The 22975-nt window shown below is 42.3% G+C and overlaps 1 protein-coding gene across 1 annotated transcript in view; it reads left to right on the top strand.

Moving 5' to 3' along the window:
* PKHD1 (PKHD1 ciliary IPT domain containing fibrocystin/polyductin) overlaps positions 1 to 22975 on the top strand; it is a 235402-nt gene that overhangs the window by 64924 nt on the left and 147503 nt on the right. The window contains exon 36 of the mRNA XM_072926279.1: positions 13389 to 13539. Within this exon, the coding sequence (XP_072782380.1) occupies positions 13389 to 13539 (151 nt within the window). The remainder of the gene's footprint in view (positions 1 to 13388; positions 13540 to 22975) is intronic.

Raw genomic sequence — 22975 nt, forward strand, 5'->3', positions numbered from 1 at the left:
TGCTAGGAACACTTACCCCTGAATGCTGGGTCTTCTCAATAAAGCTCAGTTTAGCCCTGTCTATGACTTAAACAAAATATTCTCGGTCAGCTCCCTGGGTGGTGGAGGGCTGGGAGCTGTTAGCTCATATTCAGTTAAATTTCAAATGTCAGAGCTCGTTAGTGGTGATTTTAGCCAAAGACAGTTTGTGAGGAGCTGGGTAAATTTGAACTTCCTCAAATAAAATTGAGGAAAGAGATTGCTGTTTTGCTTATTGATTTATTTTCCTGCTTTCACACATCTTCTCTGGGTTTGAGATTCTGATCAAGGGTCAGGCTCAGCTTCACCTACTTAGGGGTCACAGTGCTCCCTCTTTCACACACACTCTCTTGCTCTCTCATTCTCTAATTCACCTTTATTTGCAGTTTTTCCTCCTTCCTTCACCTGTGTTTGGTGCATAGATGTAATTTTTGCTTTCAGTGTTGAAGGGAGCTTTTCCCTGAGCTCACCAGTAAAGCCAGGAGGGCAGGAACAGGAAGGCAGCACAGACCATTCTGTGGTAGATTTAGGCAAGATAATTGGGAGCAATTCTTTCCTGTGAGGGTGGGGGGACCCTGGCATGGGTTCTTAGAGAAGCTTTGGCTACCCCATCCCTGGGAAGTGTTCAACACCAAATTGAATGGGGCTTGGAGCAATCTGGTCTAGTCAAAGGTGTCCTTTTCTCTGGCAGAGAGTTAGATCTAAATGGTTTTTAAGGCCCTTTCTTGCCCAAACCAGTCTGTGATTGCACGATCCTGTGAAATGAATTGGCCCAGAAGAAGTTGGGCAGTCAGTGTTGTTCTGCAGTGACTTTTTGGGAGCCCTAAAGGGGGGAGTCAGGGAACGGAGCCACTGAGCTAAAAATGTGCCTTCAAAGCTGAGATGGCCAGTGTTGCAGAAATTGAGTTTTTTTCATGCTGAAAGGACTGTAGATGCTGGTCACTGGCATGGCTCCAAACCAGTGCTGAATTTCAGGTCTGGAGGAGGGAGTTTCTGGTAGGTACATGAAGGATTTGAGTACAGGTATCATAGGCAACAATTCTGAGCGAGTTTCTCCAGGTAGTGATAGCTGGCATTTCCATTTTTACCTACACCCCCTTTTGTGTCTGTGCACTAGGATGGTATCCAACTCTCTCCAAAACGAAATTCACCCTTGGAATATTACTCAGCACACATCTGCATCCTTTGGGGTAAGGATGTGCCAGCAGGGCCCTTGGGTAGAAGGACCTTGGGTTTCATATCCTACCAAAAGGTTTACAGGTAGATGAGTGTGTGTGTGTGGGAAGCAGAGAGTGGAAGCCATGGGGTGTGTTATTGCAGGGGATCTGTATTGCCAACAAAGATGAGCTGTTACAGCTCTGTTACAGACAGAGGAATGACTTTACAGCTCAAACAGCAGCAGTTTGTGCTTTCAACTCAAAGGCTTCTCAGTTCAGAGGGCAGTGTGTTGGTGAGGAGGTTCTTTCTCATGATAGGCTCTCATCTTGTCTGATTTGAGTGAAGTTTGGGCTAAAATCTCCTGAAATGACAAGAATGGTTACTGTCCCATGATGTCTGTGATGCTCTCTTCAGCAGAGGTGATCTCATTCAGGGCAAGTGGTTCAAAGAGCACTAAATTAACCAGCTGCCTTCTGGCTTCTGTTGTGGGGCTGTCTGAACCCCTGAAATCATCTATCACGTGCCACTGTGAACTCAAACTACTGAAAAAAAAGAAAATTAAATAGATGGAAGCACTGTTCCATCGAGAATCAGTTCTAATTTTAGCTACATAAATAAAATGTATTAAAGTGTACATATCTGCTGCAGACATGTTCTCATTTTGAAGACGTCTTGTGTTGGGAATGTTCTCCGCTCTTTGTGCAGCTCCTTCCTCAGTAGGGTGGGAAGCTTTGTCTGGATTTATCAGAGTTAGAGAGACACCCCTGACTGCAGGAAAATGGCATGGATGTTCCCAGTGTTCTAAATAATACTCAGTGCTCAAATTCCCATTAGTAATTAGCAAATTCAGCTTGGAGTGACAGGGCAAAGGTGGCCTTTGCTGGGGTGTGACATCGTTCTTGCCCCCATAACCTGCTGATACCCTGTTGCTTCTGTGACCTTTTCTGTACCAGTCCCATCTTCACCTTTTTACCTTTGTGGCAGATAAGTGTTTTTGATGATGACAATAAAGATACCACGGAGCACTTTTATTCTTGGTTGCCCCATCTGGGCTGCTCGTTGGATCCGAAGGGCCGGCGCTCCAGTCAGATTGCACTATCAGATGGAGCTGGCTCTATTTCCTGCATTATTCTTCCTGGCTGTACCACATTATGCAATTATGTTTGCATTTAAACCTGAGCACTTACCTGTAATGGTGCTGTGGCTCGGTACACGATACATTAGAGCAGCAGATAATGCACACAGATAGGCTGAGGGCAGCATGTTGTTGATGTGCTAAAGCTAAACAGGACACTGAGTTTGAGAGCGGGCTCTGAAAGCTCGCAGCTTGGGAGGAGCTGCTCCAAAAGCTCACATTACTGAAATAACAGCTGTGCAGGGTGAGATTCTCTACCTGAGGGCCAGGAGCAGGATTATTTCCATTGCAGAAGTCAGACACCAGCACTGTTGGTCACTGCCAACTTCTGCCAGGACCAGGAGAGTCTTGGTGGCTGCTGGGAGTTCCAAATCCTGCATCCCTGTGGCACAACGTGAGAGGAAATGATTATTTCAAGGTTTAAAGGAAGCTTAGAGGAAGGCTGGAGAGTAACTTTTTTCACATGGAGTAATAAAACAAGGAGTAATTGCCTTAAGCTAATTATTTTTTTTGGATTAGATATTGTGAAAAAATTCTTTGCTAAAGGGTGGCGAGACCCTGGCACAGGTTTCCCAGAGTATCTGTCACTGCTCAGTCCCTGGCAGTGTCCAAGGCTGGGTTGGACAGGGCTTAAAGCAACCTGGGATGGTGGAAGGTGTCCCTGCCCATAGCAAGGGGTGGAACAGGATGAGCTTTAAGGACCTTTCCAACTCAAACCTTTCCCATTCTGTGATGAACCTTTGAGAAGTAACTGTGCCTCTGCTGCTGGCCAAGCCCTTTACACCTCATTACACCTGCAATCATCCCTGTGATGCAGTGATAATTATAAATGCTGCTGCTCTGCATCAGATCCTACCCTGGGTAGATGGTCATGCCCAGTAATAAACAATGGCCCTGACTTTGGGCTGAGGAGGTGTGGATGCAATTAAGGCAGAATCAATGTTTGTCCTTAAATTGTGTGGTTTTTCTGTCAGGTTGCTGTATTTTATGCGTAGGACAGACCAGGCTGTAGCTTAAACACAGTTTGCCCTCTTCCAAGCACTTTTCAGTCTTTGCCTGGTAAATCACTCTGAACCCCCTGCAAGCCAGGTTTGCTGTGGACCTGGTTTGTGTATCAACTCACCTGTTCTCCCTATGCTTCCATGGGAGCTGTGGGAAGCTCCGAGGCTGGATCCCACACTGGTGCTCTGACCTTCACAGCTGACCTGGGATTCTTGCAAGGGGCTCTAAAACACAAGGAGTTCCACCTCAAATTGAGGAATAACTTCTTTACACTGAGGGTATCAGAACACTGGAACAGCTGCTCAGGGAGGGCGTGGAGTTCCCTCTCTGGTGGCATCCCAAACCCACCTGGAGGTGTTCCTGTGTCACCTGCTCTGGGTGACCCTGCCTTGGCAGGGGGTAGGAATAGATGATTGATCTCCAGAGGTCCCTTCCATCCCAAAAATCTCTGTTATTCTGTTTCTCTTCCTGCATGATCAAAAAAATAACATCAACAGCTCTCCCTGGCACTGTTGGGGTGGATGAGTCTCACTCCTCCCACCCCATTTACTGTAGCACCCATTCAGAAATCCTGCTTGCTGACACATAAGGACATAATTTGGTTTCTTTTCCTGCAGGTGGTCGGCAAATTGTTGAGCTAATCTTTGCATTTGCAATATTTGCTCTAAGATTAGTAAGTGTAAGTCAAGCTCATTCAATTGGGAGACAATATTTGCACAGTGCAAAGGCTGACACAGTCACCAACCTTGGTTATCCTGCTTGTGTAAACAACTTGATGCTGTAATTTTCTCATTACTGTTAAATTGCTGTTTTTAATTTGCCTCAGAAGCCTCCATACTTTGAGAAATGGCTGGTTTAGAAAGATGTTTAAATTATGTTTGCCCTTTAACAGTGCTATGGAAAGGAAAACCCAGTGCTGTTGTATCTAAACTGGAAGATTGCACTGAATTCCTCAATGTGTTTGCACTCTGGATTTTCAGCAAGTTGGGCTTTAAATTCTGCACTAGGATAGTTAATTTGCAATATAATAAATAGAATAGAATGATAGAAAATATATGATAAAATAATATAATAAATATAAAATGCATGGAATTGAATAGAATATCAGTCTGTATATCATGAATATATGATATAAATTAACTGAATATCATGCTGTAAATTAACATTGTGAAGATTCTTGTGAATTAACAAGGAGTTACAAAGAAATACACATTCTGTCAAACAAAGTTCTTCATGTGCTCCAAAAAAGTTCCTCTGCTTCCCAGGACATTTTCTAAATTTTCTTTAATATTTGAAATTGAGATTTCTGATTTTAGGCTCATCCTCCCACCATGACCCTGAGAGACCCAAGAATAACACTTTGTTCTCATGTGAATGTGGTAAAGAGACATGGACCTTCCCAGAGGTCTCATGGTTTGTTTAATTATGGAATGGATTAATAGTGTTCAAATCCCTCCATTATTTGTTATTTTACATTGAATTTGGGTGAGTTTTGTTGCCTGTGTGTACAAAGATGGCTCATCTATACCTGGGATATCCCCCCTGACAACAGGGATGTCTTTTCAGTACCCTCCCTATAAAAGTACCATTAGATTTAACTAATCCTCCGTGTCCTTAATTAAATACTTCTGGAGCAAGGAGCCTTTACCTTCTGTGCTTCAAAATTGCAGTGATTACTCCCCTGCTGAATAAACCTTTTTTTTTTTTTTTTTTTTTGTGGTTGTTTTTTAAGTGGCTTTGCTGGTTTTGTTTGGAATTTATTTTTTTTTAAACAGGAATTAAGCTGTTTCTCATGCCATTGTCCAGTTGCAAACTGGCTTGAGACTGACTTGTGCCATGGCCTCTGACCTCCAAAACTGCCCACTCATTTTTTTCCTGAACTAATCAGCTCGATGAACTATTTACAGTTGGCTTTTGGGTCTTCTCACTGCTTCTGTGGCTGCCCCTGTCTGAGTAATTAATGATGCTGTGGCTTGTTTATGGTCTTGAGTTACTAATGCTCTTGGCTGCAAATGCATTTTTACCTCTGGGACGTGCCAGTTTCCTGGTTCTAGTCCCACCTCACCAGCCCAGGTCAATTTTTTGTGTGTAAACAGATTTATCCTCTAATAGTTTGGGAGAGACTAGAGTCATTCATCAGTCCCATAGAGAACATGCCCAGCCAGATTATTCCCTTCTTGTGCCTGTGCGACTCACCAGAAGTCAGAAAGATTTCTGCAGGACAGCTAAAATTAAAAGAAATAAGAAAAAGGAAAAAAAATTCCTTCCTTTTTACTCAGGGTACAAGCAGTCTTAATTAAAAATAAAGATATTAGATAGTGCATCACATGCTCAGCCATGAACCCAGCCCTGATCCTTGCTGTATCAATGCTTTTGGGAGTAATTAAAGAAGGACCTGGTGGGATAATCCCATCTGCATTTTAAAGATGGAGTAGTGGGTAAAGAGAAGTTACACAGCAGCAGATGATGCAGAGAGTGATAAAAATATCACCTTGTGGCCCTGGAAATGGTTTGCTGGGTTATGCTCCAGGCTTGTCCTGTTCCACACAGTCACAGCAAGAATGCTCAATCATAAGGGAAAACTGAGCTTGGTGGAAACCTTTCTCTCTGGAAACCTGCTCCAGTTCCTCCATGCAGGTACATTCAGAAGCTTTCTGCTCGTTTCCATTATTGGTTTATTCACAGCTACAGCTCCTTCTAGTCTTCTTGGGGATAAGATTGTCTTATGGCATAAATGATTACTTTTACACCTTCTACACAGTGTATAATTCTCTAGATAGCTTACCTTCTCTTCTATTTTTTTTTTTTTTTTTTTTTTTTGGTGTGTGTGCTGTTTTTTGTTTGTTTTTGTTCTGGAGGGGTATTTTTTATTTGTTTCTTTGTTTTTTGGATGTGTCTAAGGCTACTTTCTTGGTGATTTGTGATTTCAGCACAACAATTTCTGTGATTTTTGGAAATATTTATTTCAGAAACCAGAATAAGATGGACTCATTATCTCTCTACCTTTGTTGCCCAGTTTGGTTAGCAGTGTCTGCTCCGGTTACCCATGGATGGGATTTTTTGGGGCATCCTGAGCAGGGCCAGGAGTTGGACTCAGTGATCCTTGTGGGACCCCTCCAACTCTGCATATTCCATGATTCTATGAAATAGAAGTGATAAAGGTGAATGTGGTGCTTTCACTGGGAGGATGGAAATAGATTTTCCATTTCAAATTTTTCCAGGGGTTCCCCTTTCTCTTAGTAGAGAGAATATATATATTTTTTTAGCTTTATGCTTGTTTTTGCACAGTATAAGATATTTTCTGTTCTCTTTGGGATGGCCCCATGCCATCCTTCCCACAAATCTGTATATATGCCTTCATTCTCTCAGTGAGCAAAATTCTTATGCACTACAGGGAAAGAAAAGACAATTGCAAAAATCCTCTGGTTTTGGTTTATACAGGAAAAACACTTTTACACTGAGTGGTGAAGTGCAGGCAGGAGGCTGTTCTTAAAGAATGGGATGAATGAGAATCCTGTAATTGTCTTGGGGATGCTGTTATGCAGAGGAAGACCTCTCCATGCCAATTGAAATTCCATAGCTTTACAGTTGTGGTGAGTATTTTCCAGTTAATTTGACAAAGGGTTAGAGGTGTGACAAGCAGGAGGGGCAGGGAATGATGCCAAGAGACAGGTTCAGCTTCTTTGGGCACTGGGCAGCATTTTGCTTGTTAATTCTACTGACTGTAGCAAATAACTTGCATTTGCATCCCTTTCAAGTATGTGTAGGAGGGAGGAGCCTGCACCAATTTGTCTGGTTTAATTATAGATGTTCTTCCCACCTTCCTAATTGCTCCTTCATTAAGAAGTAGCTTGTTTCTTATTTTCCCTAGGAGCTAAAGATAATCAACTTTTGTTTGTTTCTGTAAATATTTTTTTTCTGCCCTTGAGGAGATAATTATTTCTATTGTTGCATGAAGATGGTGGCCAATACAGGAGGAATAATTAGAGCAGATGGCTGAAAATACTTCCCTTGTAAAAGACATCTAGTATAATAAAATACCTCCCCTTCTCTTTTGTCTCCTCCAAATATACATTTTTCTTTCCTTCAGGTGGATGGGAGTTGGGTGAGGGGGTGTAAATCTTTTCCTGATGTATTAAACTGAGGAGCTGTTAAGAGTTCACAGCCTGGAAAGTGAGCTCCCTGCATCCATCACTGAAATTAAAGTGTTTTCAAATGTGGTGTGGAGTCCTGGGTGTGTGGCGTGGGGAAATCTGCGCTGCACTCCATCACTTGGAATGTTAACCTTGTCTCTCCGTGGTGACTGAGGACAGGAACACTTGCTCTCTGTACTTGCTGGTTAAATGGCAATCTGTCAGCACCAAGGAAAGGCTGCTCTCCTGGGTGTCAATCTCTGCTGTGTGGGCAGCATTCCAAACCTTTCTTCATTCCTGGATGTGCTCACTGGGACCCGGGACACTTCCTCCTGCTAAAGATTGCAGGTACCAGCCTGTGCTGCCTTTCCCATCAGCTGGGTCTGGGGGAAAGGATAAAACCTGCTGGGGGTGGAGTTGGTGGGAAAACCCTCCTGCTTCCAGGTTTCTCCCTCTGGCCATGTCACAGGTAACCCTCAGCTGGAGCCCACAGCCTGGAGTCATGGAATGGTTTGGGTTGGGAGTGACATCAAAGAACATATTCTTTCAAAACCCCTGCCGTGGGCAGGGACAACTTCCACTGTCCCAGGTTGCTCCAAGCCCCATCCAGCCTGGCCTTGGACACTTCCAGGGATGGGGCAGCCACAGCTCCTCTAGGAAACCTGTGCCAGGGTCTCACAGTAAAGAATTTTTCCTTAAAATCTAGGGAAGAAGGGAGAATATGAGCACAGCAGGAAGCAGGGTCTGTGTTGAACTACATCACTGCTTCTTGGTTTTAAAACTTATTTTCTGATGAGAGGATGAAAGCTCTTTGTGCCTGTAATTGTTACTGCAGTCTTTTTTGGGGAGTGTACTCTAAACAAACCCCACTTAACTAAAGAAATTGTAAAGTTATCCCAATGTGTGATCAAATGATCTATTCTGTATCTAAGCAGGAGTTTGTCAACCCTTTAAAGCCCAAACCTTGCATTTTGGTATCCTTCCTGTCTGTAATTTTTTACCAGCCTGTGTGGGAATGCAAGTTTTTCACTGTTATTTATTCAGTTGTTGCAGTCACTGCTGCTGTTTCTGAGCCCTGGTAGTCACAGGCACAAGCTGACAAACTGATCCTGAGATGTGTCCCCAAAGGCTGACAGAAAGGCAACCCCAACCTGGCTGCAGCAGCTAAAAAACATAAAATGGAAAGAAATGTGCCTGGAAAATGAAAAAAGGAGGTGTAGCAGGCAGGAAAGGGGGTTAAGGTGCTGAATTACAAAGAGATTGTATGTCTTCTATTGTATGCTACAAAAATGTTATTTTGCTTTTACATAATCCATTAATTATTTTGAAGTTATGATTGGGAAGGAAAAATTAACCCAAGTTATAACAAGCTATGGTCCTGGTACACAGGGTTTGGGCTTGATATGAGTTGTGCATAGAATCCCAGAATATTCTGAGCTGGAAAGGACCCTCAAGGATCATTGAGTATAACTCTTGGCCCTCACAGGACACCCCAGAAATCCCATCATGTGCCTGAGAGCTTTGTCCAAATGCTTCTGAGCTCCATCTGGCTTGGGGCTCTGATCTGGAGAGCCTGTTCCACTGCCCAAATTCCCTCTGGGTAAAAGCATTTCCCTAGCAAATAAAATTTCCTGTGTGCATGACACATTCCAAATGGATGTCAGAGCTGGAAAGCACTTGCAGGATTCTATCCATTGAATTTTTAGGTCAGATCCCTTCCCAGCTTGTCCTGTTCTTTGATGGCCCGGGAAGAATAACTGGGGTTTCTTAGGGATTCCCAGTGGTGGTGATTTCCCACCCACAGGAGGTTGCTGTCCATATTTTGCAGGTTTGGCTCCCTGCTGGGTTAATGCTGTCTGCTGTTCTGGATTGAACAAGTGAAATGTTGCTAGAGTGGGTTTCCTATGGGTGTGTGATGTGAGGGCACATCCTGCAACAGTTTGGGGGATGATTTTGCGTGTCCAGGTCAGGTTATAATTGTTTATTTAACTCACTACATTGTATAAAACATACAGCCAGCAGAGACTCATGTCCCAGTTGATCTCCTGATTGTCACAAACCCTGCAGGATTGCAGCATCTTTGTTGTCTTGCTTCTCCTGTTAAACCTCGTTGAAATTGGTCACGTTCAAATGTGAGCTGTGACAGTGACACAGATGGCTGCAGAGATGCTGTGGTCCCATAAGCTCTGTTTCCTCCAAATCCTCTTTCCAGCTCTGGTACACACTGAAGCCAGAGCGTGGAGCTGCCACCCCACTGCAGCAGCTGCTGCCAGCCAGCTTCAGCTTCACAGCTCAGGGTTTGTTTTATGCCAGCTCCTCTTTCTCCCATCCTGATTTTCCAGCTCCCTGCCATTTTTCCTGAAGCTGGAAAAAGCACAGGAGGAAAATGCCCAGCGCTAGTGGCTGACACACAGCTTTCCTTGGCTCTGCAGGTTCCTTCTGGTTCATCCAACAAGCTCTTGTGGGGTGGGCACTCAGCCACAACTCTGGCACCTGCAGCTGCTGCTGCTCTTCAGGCTGACTGAGAAGTATTTCAATTAAACACCAGAGGTCAAATACAGGGTGCCAGGCAGGGAAAAAATAGGAAAATAAAGAGTTTTGCTTGTCTGGAAAAAAAAAAAATACTAAGAAGGATGTCACCAGCCCTGCTTATAAAGAGATGTGCAATTAATTTGTGTATTAGTTGGTGTTATTTTACCATGGGCTGCTTAAGTGGAACTGGATATAAACACCACCACCCTTCTGTAAAGGATCTTAAGAATTCTGTTGCAGCTGGAGATCACACTGTGCTTTTCTCTCAGAAATCAGGGAGGATAATCACATGGGATTCACAAAGTTGAGAAAAACTGTGCTGGTGGTTCAGGGCAGGTGTCTGTTTCACTAAACTTGCATTAGACCACACCCTCTTCTCTCACAGTTCTTGAGGAGGTGCTCTTTCATCTTAGGGAAGGGTGCAGGACTGCAAGAGAAGAGTCACCAAACAAAATTGTTTGATGTCTTTACTTAATCCCTACAGAGCTGCCTTCCCTCTAACCCCTCTCTGTGCTCTGGTAATTTAAAGTGTGTTCCTTGAACAACTCCCCTTTTCTCCTCCTAAAAGAGATTCTTTGGATTTATTCTCTCTGTGGTAATGCAAGGATAGTACAAGTGATTATAGACAGCTCTTGGTCTTGTTTTATTTAGCTGATGTTCATCAGTTTAATTTTATTTATAGAAAATAAAAAGTGATTTTACAATATTTTACACATATTGATTTTACAAGTAAGAAATTACTTGAAAGACACACAGGCAGGTGGTACACATGACAGCAGACTAAGCCAGGCATTTTCTCATTGGAAACTTAGGTATGGACTGGGTGGAAAAATAGAGAATTGTATGAACTTGATTAACTCATTTTCTCACACTGTGAGGGTGGGGAGGCTCTGGCACTGGTTGCCCAGAGAATTTGTGGTTGTCCCATCCCTGGAAGACTTGTCCATGGCCAGGTTAGATGGGGTTTGGAGCAATTTGGGATAGTGGAAAGTGTCCCTGCCCATGGCAGGGGGGTGGAATGAGGTGATTCTTCAAGTCCCTTCCAACCCAAACCATTCTGTGATTCCACTGTCATGTATGAACACTGAGATTTTTGTGCCAGATGGTGTTGGGAGATCTGAACAGATACTGAGTCCTCTAAAACGTGGCAGCAGAAACCAATCAAGCCCAAACACTGATGTTAGGTAGAGAGAAGCTTAAATTACTTAAATGAAGAACTAGAGTGTTTTCTAGTTAGAAATCCCTAGCTGCCATCTTAAAAAAAAAAAGGTCAAATTCAGAAGAAGAATTAATTCTCAACTCTTGCAGAGCTTCTATCAACAGCTGACTAAGTGCTAGCAAGTGGTGCTAGCAAGAAGGTCTGGTGCATTCCTTGCAGCCTTCCTTGCCCATGAGTTAGTTGGAAGATTCTGAGTGATTTCAGAGGATCAGAGTGACTTAAAGGCATTCATCAAACCTTCTAAACCAAATGTTCCTGTGGGTCCCACCATTTCCCAGCTGCCCCCTCCAGTGTCGTGCTGGTGGCATTGGCAGCATTTGTGCCAGACAGGGATTTATGGAATTTGTAATTTTATGCTACAATTTTATGCTGTCCCCTCCTCTGAGATAAAAAACAAATTTAATTAGCTATTTTTCAGTGGATCTGTTGTATATTTTATGCAATCTGCTTCATAACATTGTCAATGAAGAGTAATTCACAGCTTCTCTGGAAAGATAATGGGTGAAGGTGTCTATCCTTTGGAAATTTGTCCTAAATCTCTGAACTATATAAACTAGTAAAAATTTAACTTGTCCTACTACACTTAGCAACTATGCAATAATTTTACTTTGGTAATGATGAAGAGGTTCACTCCTTCTGACACCAGAGTTTGAACTCCCAAGAATAAGAATTTTTTACTGCCTTTTGTGTTAATGCAGTCCCAGGCTTCACTCTGAACTGAATCAAGTTAATTCCCTTTATAGAGAAATCATAGAATTGATTGTAGAAAATCCCAGCATCCAGCCAGGGTGGATACTAGCCAGTTGTGTCATTTAGCCTGGGAACCATCACTCATTCCCTGGTGTAAATGATTAGAATGACAGAGTGGTTTGGGTTAGAAAGACTTAAAGCTCATCTGAAGGTCCATGGGCACGGACACCTTCTGCTGGACCAGGTTGCTCAGGGACAACACTATGGGAAATATTCTATAAAACATCAGGCACATGAAACTAAACCTGAAAACAACATAGCAGGAGAGAATAACAATCATAACACCCCCATTATTGATTCACCCCAACTGCAGCTCCCAAGCAAAAGCTTTAATGCACTCGATGTGCTCCATTTGAAAACGGAGTAACTCTGTTTTGCTTTTGTCTTGAGGTTATTCTTTCCACTGCTGTTTTGGATTAGCACAGCCCAGTGAGGACCACAAATATTTCTATGTCTGATTTCCCCCCACCACTGCCTCAGATGAGTTGAGGATGTTCTTGCTGGTTCACATATGAGACCAAATAATATGTTTTGGATGTCTATGTCCACACTTGTGCACATGTGTCCGGGCAAAAATATTCACACCTTCTTCAAGAAATTCACCATCAGGGCCCTAAACAACCTGGTCTAGTGGGAGGTGTCACTGCCCATGGCAGGGGGACTGGAAGGAAATGACCTTTAAGGTCTTTCCAACCCAAAAAATTCTGTGCTTCTATAAAACCTTTACTGCAAAGTACATGCTTGAAGTTTAGAGGTGAGGAGGAGCCTTTAAACTTAGGAATCATTTAATGATTGCATATCATGAGTCAGTCTATTAGCAGTTTTCAAGTTATTCAGGGCTTTATTTGGAACTGCTGTGCTCACTGTCAAAGCAGAGGCAATAACACTGGATAAGCTGAGAAAGCTGAAAAGGTATTTTGAGAGGAGGAATGTCTCTAAATGAGGATGAGCAGCAGGAGAGCCTTTAGGATAAAAAAAAAACCAAAAAACAAACAAAACCAAAACAAAACAAAATAAAACCCCAACCTCTAAAGCAAAATAGTGCCCATCCAGCAGGATGTTTTAATTCTGAGCTCTTCTGGCTATTTTATGACATTGCTGGAAACAACAGTGCAGTTCTGCTTCTCGGGAGGCAGAGAGAGACACACACCAGGAAACCTGTGGTCAGTCCTGGAGCAAATCCCTCGATCCCCAGAACCAGAAGAAGACAAGGGGGCTATCCCCAAATTGTGACAGGCATTCCTGAAGGGCCGAGCGCCTCTCCAGTGCCAATATCCATCTATTCCTTTGCCTTACACAGGGTCCCTCTGGAAGCCACCGTGCCCAGGGCAGTGGAGATGCTGATGCCACTCGGACGCAGCTTTGGCATCTCGCTGTTCTCTGGGCAAACTGGCTCCTTGAAAGGCGAGCTTTGAACTCCTCTGGATCTTTCTCTTTGCAGCTTGCCCTGCAGCTGTGTGGCCGGTGGGACGAGGACTCCAGCTGGCCGGGTGGCCGCCAGCCGCGAGATGGCGACAATGTCACGATAGAAGGTGGCCGGACGCTGCTCCTGGGGACCGCCACCAGCATCCTCAACCTGCTGCAGCTCCGAGGTCTGCGGGAGGGGGTCCTCTGCTCTGCCCCTCCAGGGATGGGTTTGTCATGGCCCTGGCCTCTCCTTCCATTCCTCTCCTTCCATTCCCCGGCTCCAGCAGCAGAGCAGATGATTGTGAGGCTGAGCCTGTGATGGGGGACAGGGCAAGAATTTAAATGTTCTGTGTGCGTGTTTATGCTGCTTGAATGTTTATGCTGCTTGGGGTGTGATGACAATATAAGCAAAAAGGCCTTTCCCCCCCTTTTTTCTTTCCCCAGTCTACCAAAATTGCTGCCGTCCTGAGCAGTGCTCAGTGATAACGGCACTGCTGATAACAAAAATCTACTCTGTTCTCTTCGGCATTTTGAGGCAGATGTGTCACAAACAGCTTTACAAAATTATTTGCATTATAGAATGGTGGGTCACAACTATCAAATGCAATAAATAATCCCAAATCCTAGAGCCCAGCTGGTGGGCAGTAAGTAAATAACTGAGCACAGTTATGGTGGGATACCCTGGATTTGCTGGGTTTATGTACCCGTACATAGACCCAGAATAAGAATGAGACAGACATATCTCAGAGGGTGTAAAATTAAGAATTTAAAGGACTTGTAATTCCATGCCAGAAATCTTTCCCCCTGGAAGTTAGATACTGGTTTTGGAAACTGCTGTACACATGCCTGGTATTATGGGAATGAGTTGTGCTGGTGAAATTGCTTGTTCAAAGTTAAGCCTCTGCTGAAATAGAGCTCAAAAAATGAAAGCAGGATTTTTTTTTTTTTTTAATGTTTAAAGACCAGGATCCTTGCTGGTAAAATTGCTTTTATTCTAAAATGATACTGAAGGTACTAGTTTTTCATTGAGATGATGCTGAAAGTCATGCAATTGACAATTATATTTTATTTTAAATTTGAATGATAATTTGATAAAGAAAAAAGTTTGCAAGTTTATCCATATCATGAGAACATTTTCATAACTGATTGAACTTGCTCAGTCTAGACTTAGATGTTTTCAAGAATTGCTACATCAGACATCACTCCCATTTAAAAGCAAGATTAAAAATCAACTGAGATTTTAAGATTAAAAAAAGGTGAAACACTTTGGTACAATCCTTTTCCCCAGTGAAAATCCTAAATCTGTGATTCAAGATTATTCTTAACCTCATTATGATTATGCCATACTTTAGAGGAGACAGGTCAGAACACCAGATTTCTTTGGGCTCCAAATCTGGATGAAGATTTTGAGGCTCAGTCACTGACTTTGTGAAGAATTGGGGCGAAATATTGGAGCAGAAACCCTCTGAGCTTTGGACCTATTCAAAGGCTCATTTGATCTATGAGTCAGCCCTCATGAAGCTGCTGGAGCTCTGATTGAATTTAATGAAGTCTGGAGTAGTATCTTTATGGCTTTGGCTCATCCGACATTCAAATCATTCCTCTTCTTTATCGTGTTTTCCAAGAAGCCTGGTTTATAAAGTCAATTCAGTTAGAAAAGCAACATTAGAATATTCTAGATGTGATTATTTTCTCCACTGTTACATGCCAAACAGAGGGATAAAACATTTTAGAATTTTAACCTGCAGGAATTTTTTGTCTGAGCTTTGTGAAGTTGCCTGTTGCATCCACTGCCATTACCATAGGTTGTCTGGCTGTGTAGCCTTGGCTAGATTTGGAATCAAGACATGATGAGAACTACTCTGAAATGAGGCTGAGATTTATCTTTCCTTACTTTCCCCTTTTTTAAGCTGTCCAGCTCAGGGGAGTTGTTTAGGCTCCTGTATTGATAGAAACACACATCAGCAAAGACCTGTTCATCTTAGGAATTATAGACACCCATCTCAAACTGAACCACAGGTGATCCCTCAGAGCAACAACTACCAAGCCCATGAGCACATCAAATAATCAACCACTTTCTCCAGGTGCAAGATGGGCATGGCAGTAAACCCCTAACCCCTAAGGTAGGTGTCAATATGTGCTTCGATTGAAACATCCCATTTCTATTTTACCTGGAGAGTTTTTCTAAGCTGGAGCTGGAGAAAGGGATTAAATTGTAGCTCTGCTCCCTTTGGCTTTCATGACTCAGCATCAGGCTGGCTGTGCACTCTTAAGCTGAAAATACAAGGTTTTGTGGATGGAGAAATGATGTAATATTTTACTGCTGCTACACTGCCCATTTTCTGGTGCTGTATCCAACAAACCAAACACATGTTTACAGGCTCATTTCTTGAAATTTTCCCCTTTTTTAAGACACCTTGAGGATTTTGAATACTGGCCCTGTGTTGTCCCCTTTTGATGATTTCAACATTGCAGAAATGATTTAAAGAGTGTTAGAACAAGAACATCAACTCCACGTGCAGCCTTAAACCGACCCTTCTTTGGCCATATAATCATATAGCCCCAAACATATAGAGGTTCTGGGAATGACTAGACTGTCTGGGCAGAAGATATGGGGGTCAAAACAATAGAAAAATAGGATTAGGCAGCTGGGTTCTGCTCTCTGCCACGAGGGCTCAGCATTTTCTCCCTTCTCAACAAGCAGAGCATGGGTATTGAGAGTGGAAAGTTTAATAGTCAGGCTGTGAAACAGCTCAGACAAGACTGATTGGGGAAGAGATACGAGATAGAAAGACTGCAAATAATTCTGTATGTTCAGCAGATTGCAGTTATTTTTGTAATCCCAACATCACAAGCATGGAAATATTTATGATAACCCAGGACAGATGGAAATTTCCTTTGCACAGGGCTTACACTGGAGGAAACTTTGTATTTGATGGGTTGATACCTCAGACATGTGTTGTTGCCTTTGTCTGAAATTGTAGTGGTCTAGGGAGGTCTGGAAACAAAAAAAAAAGAAGCTGTCTTGTCTTTCAGGAGTCCCTTGGAAATGAATTTTGGGGTGACACTCCCAGTTACACCCTGGTGGGATTGAGGACCCCAACCTGGGCAGTTGCTCTTGCAAAGGAAATTTTGCAGACATAAGGGAGAAGATTGCTTTGATCCTTGTACTGGAAAAGACTCATTTTCACTTAAAGAATCATTTAGGTTGGAAAAGGCCTGCAAGATCACAGAGTCCAACTTTTGACCAAATACCACCATGTCAACTAGACCAGAGCACTGAGTGCCACATGCAGTTTTTCTTTGATTCTCTGATTTTGTGAATATTTTGAATTTCTTGTAATCCACACTTTGATCAGACTTTGGCCAGAATGGATCCTGTGAGTAAAGCTGGGAGTAGGGAAAACAAAGATATTGATTTTGCTTGTCTTTTCCTCCTCTTTGATGCTATTAGCAACGAGCATCAAATATTCACTGATACACTGACTTCAGTAGTTTTCAAATAACCTGTGCTTCAGTCACTGCTAAGAAAGATTGGGTTTTAATTCACTGAAAGAAGGAAAAAGTGTTTCCCTCTGTTTTCTTCTCTATGGCATCAACTAGTCCTTAAACTCGTTTCTAAATCCCTTGTCAGTAGGCACAGTTGGAACTTGTTCCTGTCGTGGTGTTTTCTGTGTCCTTTTGATCAATCCATTTGGGATAAGCATTGTGATCCTTTTTTTTGGTTTTTTTTTTTTTTTGGAGGCAGTTTCCAGTTCATATTTTCTTTTTTTAATCAGGCAGAGACATTACAATTAAAATACCATAAAAGTGATTCTGGCAGTATTGCAATAAGCATGTTTTTTAATTAAAGAAAGAACATGGGATGTACAAATAGTACCAGCTAATGGGAAATTTCATCCAATGTATTTTTTAATTGAGGTTTAAAAGGAAGAAAAGTCAGCTCTATTTCTCTCTGTCACTGTGTGATATTTTCCTACATTGTTACGGTGAGCCTTCAATAATTAGTCTCAGAGCTTTAGAATCCTCTCTGTTTTCATGAAAAGCTGTAAAAGGCATCAGTTCTTTATTTTTCAGTATATTTTTCTGCAGGGACTGAGTGTTATCCAGTAGAGTGCAACTCACAGATGTGGGCATTCCTGGAGGAAGGGTTTTAAGGCCCTGAATCTGTAGCAATTTAAGGTGTGGGTCTTTTGAGATCCTCCCCCAGCTGCAAACCCTGGTTCATGTTTGGGTGTGGACTGCAGTTTTCCTTTGCTGTCATGTTTCATATGGGCTTACAGGATGTACATTGGCCTTCCAGGACTTGCACCAGCCAATTAAATTGATTTGCAGCAACTTCAGCAGCTCTTGAGACTCCTGTGGGATGTTTCACAGTCAGCAGGTCTGTGGAAGCTAATCCTGGCCAAGGAACTGAACACAGCTTTGGCAGAGACTGAGCAGAAACCCTGGGCAGCACCATCTCTTTCCTCTAATCACTGTCATGGAAAGAGGGAATCACAGAATCACAGAATGGTTTGGGGTGGAATGGACCCTATATTTCATCCCATCCCATCCCCTGCCGTGGGCAGGGACACCTTCTACTATCCCAGGCTGCTCCAAGCCCTGTCCAGCCTGGCCTTGGACACTTCCAGGGACCCAGGGGCAGCCACAGCTTCTCTGGGCACCCTGTGCCAGAGCCTCCCCACCCTCACAGGGAAAAATTTCCAAATGTGCACCTAATGCCTGTCAGCTGGGGACTTGAAATGGCAGCCCAAGGACCTTTGTTTACATCATGCCTCTGTGGGTGGTGTTTACGTGATGCCTTCACAAGGCTCGTGTGGAAGCTCTTCAGTTAGATCCCAGATGATGTCGGATGTGCTAGAAGACGCCCTGGAGTGCCGGCACCTCTTCCCTACCAAGTCATCTCTCCTCTTCCAAACCCATCCAGGTGTTGCTAAGTATCTCAGAGGCCCCTTAAGAGCTGAAGAAATAGAATGATTTCTTTGAAGGAGATACATCTATGGCAGCATCTTCTGGGATGCTGATTGGAATTGCCTTTTACTTGTCTCCTGAGTTCTAAGGGAAGAGCCTGATCAGTTTCCAAGGGAGCATGTGCCATCTGAACAGATGGCTGTGAGCACAGCAAGCCAAAAAACAAAGGCTTGTCAGGCTGGGGAAATGAATTCTGTCTGAGAGTAGTGAAGCAGCTGCTGATTCCTCTCCCAGGGATGGATTAAGGCGTCCATCCAACGAAATGCCGGAATACAAGCTTAACTTTTGAGTGTGTTAGTGATGTCCTGATGGAAATACACAGGCATTTGAATTCAGAGCTAATCTGGGATCTGTACCTGTGTGCTGTGAGTATGGAGCAATAATTTGAGGGAGGTGTAGGATGAATTTTAAACTCTTGGTTTGAGCAGCCTTTTGGATGGGGCCAATATAACAAAATTCCCCTTTGCCTCTTGTTCAGCCATGGTCCAAGCTGCAAACAACTTTCATGGCTCATTGGAATATCCTGTGAGCATGTCGGCAGGGTGCAGGTGACAGGTCCATGAAATAGTTAATTGTCTTTTCTAAATTTCATGAACTTTGTATTTTTCTTTCTGTATGCAACAAGATTTTGGTTGCTTTTTTTTTTCCCTGCTTGGAGGCCCTACCTGGGACACCCTTGGAACAGAAGAAGGAGCAGTAAGGAGACTGCCAGCACACTACAGCCTTGTGGTTACACAGGATCAATAAAGCCATTCCAGCTCTGGATGTGGCATCCTGCTGCTTGCCACTCAGGGATGCTGGCCAGGCATAGAACTTCTGGTCCTGAACCTGTCTCATGGGGAATTCTGTGGCTTTGTCATGTGAAACACCAAGTGAGAGGAGCTGGTAAGAGCAAGCTGAAGGCTGTGAGGCTGAGTTATTCCTGGTCATGGAGCAACCAGAGCAGTTCTTCCCTGAACTGTGATGGGAAGAGGTAGTCCAGGTGGAGGGATGAGATTTCAATCTGCAAATCCCCTTCCATGTAGAGGAAGTTCTCTGCTAGATGAAGGTTATGACACAGTAGTGATATATAAGACCATTTTTTGGATACCCTTCTACCACTTGGTTATTAAAAAAAGATGTATTGAGACTGTCCAGCACTCTTCTTGTAGTTTGCTGGCTTTAACGCTGTATTCAGCTTTACATAAAGAAGTAGAATTAAGTAAAATATGAAGCAGAAATGAATAGCTGAAGTTGAACTAAATATAAATATATTACTTTTATCCCAGCTCCCTAATGAGCTCTTCATTAGGAAAAATATCTTATATTGACAGTGAATGCAAAGTGCAGTCTCAAAAATGTCTCCATGCAAAAGGTGTACTTTGGAATAGGGACTTTGCTTCCCTCCAATTTCAGGAAATCTTTAAACAAGTCTATATCACAACTTAAATGAAAGATAGTAACATTGCTTTTATTTATTATAAGCCAGAATATCTGGTTTAGAATTTTGTTGTTTTATTTAAAATGAGATTTTTGAGGACGGATATAAACTGCTATGTCTGCAAGTGTGGGTCTTCTTGACAGAGGCAAGGAGCAACTCCCTACACCAGTCTTCCCAATCTTCTACATAATTTTTTGCGTGTTTTTTTTTTCTTTTCTTGGTTTTTTTTTGTGGTTTTTTTTTTTTTTTTTTTTTTTTTTTTTTTCTCAGAAGGGCATGATGCAAGCTCTTTTTATAGTTATCTTTTTGGATACCTGGGCTGTGGCATTGCATGAGTGAGTCCAGGACATCTGACAGAGAGAATTATTAATATATTCCCTTTCCAAATCCTTCACTTTTGAGCATATCCTCCACCATTTCCCAGGGACTTCATGAGGTAAATCTCTTTTCCCAAAACCAGTAGTGTTGTAATTAATTATTTTTTTCAGCAGATTAAACCTCCCACCTTATTATCAGGTTTGTTTTCTTTAATAGATTTTTTTTTTTTTTTAATTATTTGGTCTGACTGCTTCTCCCCTCCTGTGGGACATATGGAATTGCCTTGTTGTTTTTTTTCTTTCTTTTCCTCCTCTTTTTTCCCCCTTTGGTAAAGACAGATAAAGAAAGATTTCTTTTCTGTTTGTGCAGAGGTGGAGGCTAATTGCTGGGTTAATTGAGAAGAATGGTGCTTCTGATGTTCTCACAAAGTATCAAATAGCCTCAACATATTTCTCCCCTCTCTCCCTCACTCCACCTAAAGAGACCCATTGAATTTGCACATTACTGTACAGAAGTGATTATGGGCTTAATTGTATTTATTTTGCTTGGTGGGGAGGCCATCATAACAGTGGTTGATTGATTTTTATAAAATCACCCTCAAGGTCATGTGTAGGATTTTGCTTTCCTGTGCAGCCATAACAAACAATTTGAGGGTCACAGCCAACGGCTCCGTTGAGCAATATTCCTGCTTTCTGCTTTCAGAGAAGGGGTCAAGTGCAATAAAAGAAGGAAGCATAACTTTTATTTTCTTTTTAAAAAAAGGAGAAGACAACCTTGTAAAGCAGCAGCTGTATATTTATTCTGACCCAATAGAAACCACAGAGGTGTAGAGGGACAATATGCAATTTTTGGACAGAAGAATTTGTAAGTTTGGCCAGAGTTTGTTTTACACATAGACTTGATAAATGGTTAAATGAGTCCTTCCTAATGCTTTCTTTTCTGTTCTGCAGTGCCACTCTTCTTTTTTCCTCTCCAGCTGAACTTTATTTTTCCACTGTATTTTCTCCCAAAGGCGGGGCACCATTTGGATTTGTCCTGGGAGGTTTTCAGAAGCTTTGCAAAGATCCAGGGGACAACAGCATTGTGGAGTGACCATGAGTGTAGCTGATCTGCCCCTTTTCCAGGGTTAAATTTTGTGTCTGACTGCTGCTTCTAAGGGAAAACAAAAGTGTCACATACAGCAAATCCCACAATCATAGAATTTTGGTTGGAAGGAACCTTAAAAACCATCTTGTTCCAACCTCCCTGCTGTGGACAGGATAGCTTAAACTAGACCAAGTTGCTTAAAGCTCCATCTAAGCTGGTCTTGAACACCTCCAGGGATGGGGCAGCCACAGCTTCTCTAGGAAACCTGTTCTAATTACTCACCACTCTCACAGGGAAGAATTTCTTCCTAAAATAAGGGCTTCTGGTGTTCAAGTTGCACCAGAGGATGTTTAAATTGGATATTAGGAAGAATTTCGTTACTGAAAGGGAGGGTCAGGAATGTAATAGACTTCTCAGGGCAGTGGTTGACTCACCGTGCCTGGAAGTCTTCAAAATATGCATAGACCTGATGTTTGGAGACATGGTTTAGTGGTGGACTTGGCAGTGCTGAGTTAATGGTTGGACTTTGTGATCCTAGAGGTCTTTCCCAGCCTCAGTGACTCTGATTTCCCTCTGGAAGGGTCAAACTTGCATGCCAGGTGCGCACAGCTCCTGCAGCAATTCCTGCTGCTGCTGGGATGAGGTGGGACAATGGCTCCTACTTGCACCCAGAGCAGTTAGCAGCATCCAAGCTTCTCAGACACTCAGACATCCACAAAACTATGGAAAATCCTTGATCAAAAAAGATATGGAAAATCTTTGATCATCATCTTGAAAATTTTGAGTGGGCAATATGTGACTGAAACTTGGGAAATCTTGTTTGAGACAGAATTGTGATTTTGCAATTGAAGGATAGGACAACAGTCTACCAGCCCTCCTGGTTCAGTGGTACAGCATGGCAGCAATCAAAACACTCATTAAAAATTGTATGAAGAGAAGTGGAAACAGAAATTACTGTATTTAACTGAGAATAGAACATAGAAAGTCAATAAAGACCTTAGGGAAGATGCCTTTTTCAATGTTAGGAGTGAAATAAATCACGGTGATTCACAGTTTCATTTATAGATTGTGGTGATAAAGTTAATAACACTTTTGCTATAAAGCAAAAGTATTTAATAAATATTTCTGTTCTCTGTATGGGAAGAAACAGGATGGTAAATTATATCATTAGAGGAAGATGGACTAGCACTCCATTTATTGCCAAATAATGCTAATAGAATGAAAACAATAAATATTCTTTCAGAATACACATTCTTAAAATCAACAGGTCCAGTCTCATTCAAGAGCTTTAATACTGCTGCTGGAGTCAGATACCTTGTGTTGTTTTACACAAAACAAGCTGAAATTTGTTCTGGTTCTTCACAATCCACACAGTGTAATTTGCAAAGACTATATAAAGGCTCAATACTAATACATTTGTACATAGAAAATTATGTCTAAGGAAAGAGACAATTTACAATTGGGAGAGTTGGTGTTTTTGCAAGCAAATCTATGGTTCCAGTGGTTATAAGCAAGAAAATGTGAGATTTATCTATTTCTTCAATTAAGCATATTCTATAAAAAATTATGTAAAAAATTGGAAAGCAATGAAATCTGAAAAGAAAATATTTAATGGGTAGTCCCTATTCAAATACTATTTTTATAAGCCTAAGAAATGAGGACTAAGTCATAAAACTTTGTTATAAGCTCAAGAACTCATTGAAACAAGAAAAGCCTCTCCATGTGAGAATAAAAAAGGAAATCAGGATAAGCAGAATATGAGCAATGGTGAGCAATGATCAAGATAGTACTTAATCTGTTTTTAATATTAAAACTTTTTTTTC

This window comes from Taeniopygia guttata, chromosome 3 (assembly GCF_048771995.1).
Source record: "Taeniopygia guttata chromosome 3, bTaeGut7.mat, whole genome shotgun sequence".
In the NCBI taxonomy this organism is placed as follows: Eukaryota; Metazoa; Chordata; class Aves; order Passeriformes; family Estrildidae; genus Taeniopygia; species Taeniopygia guttata.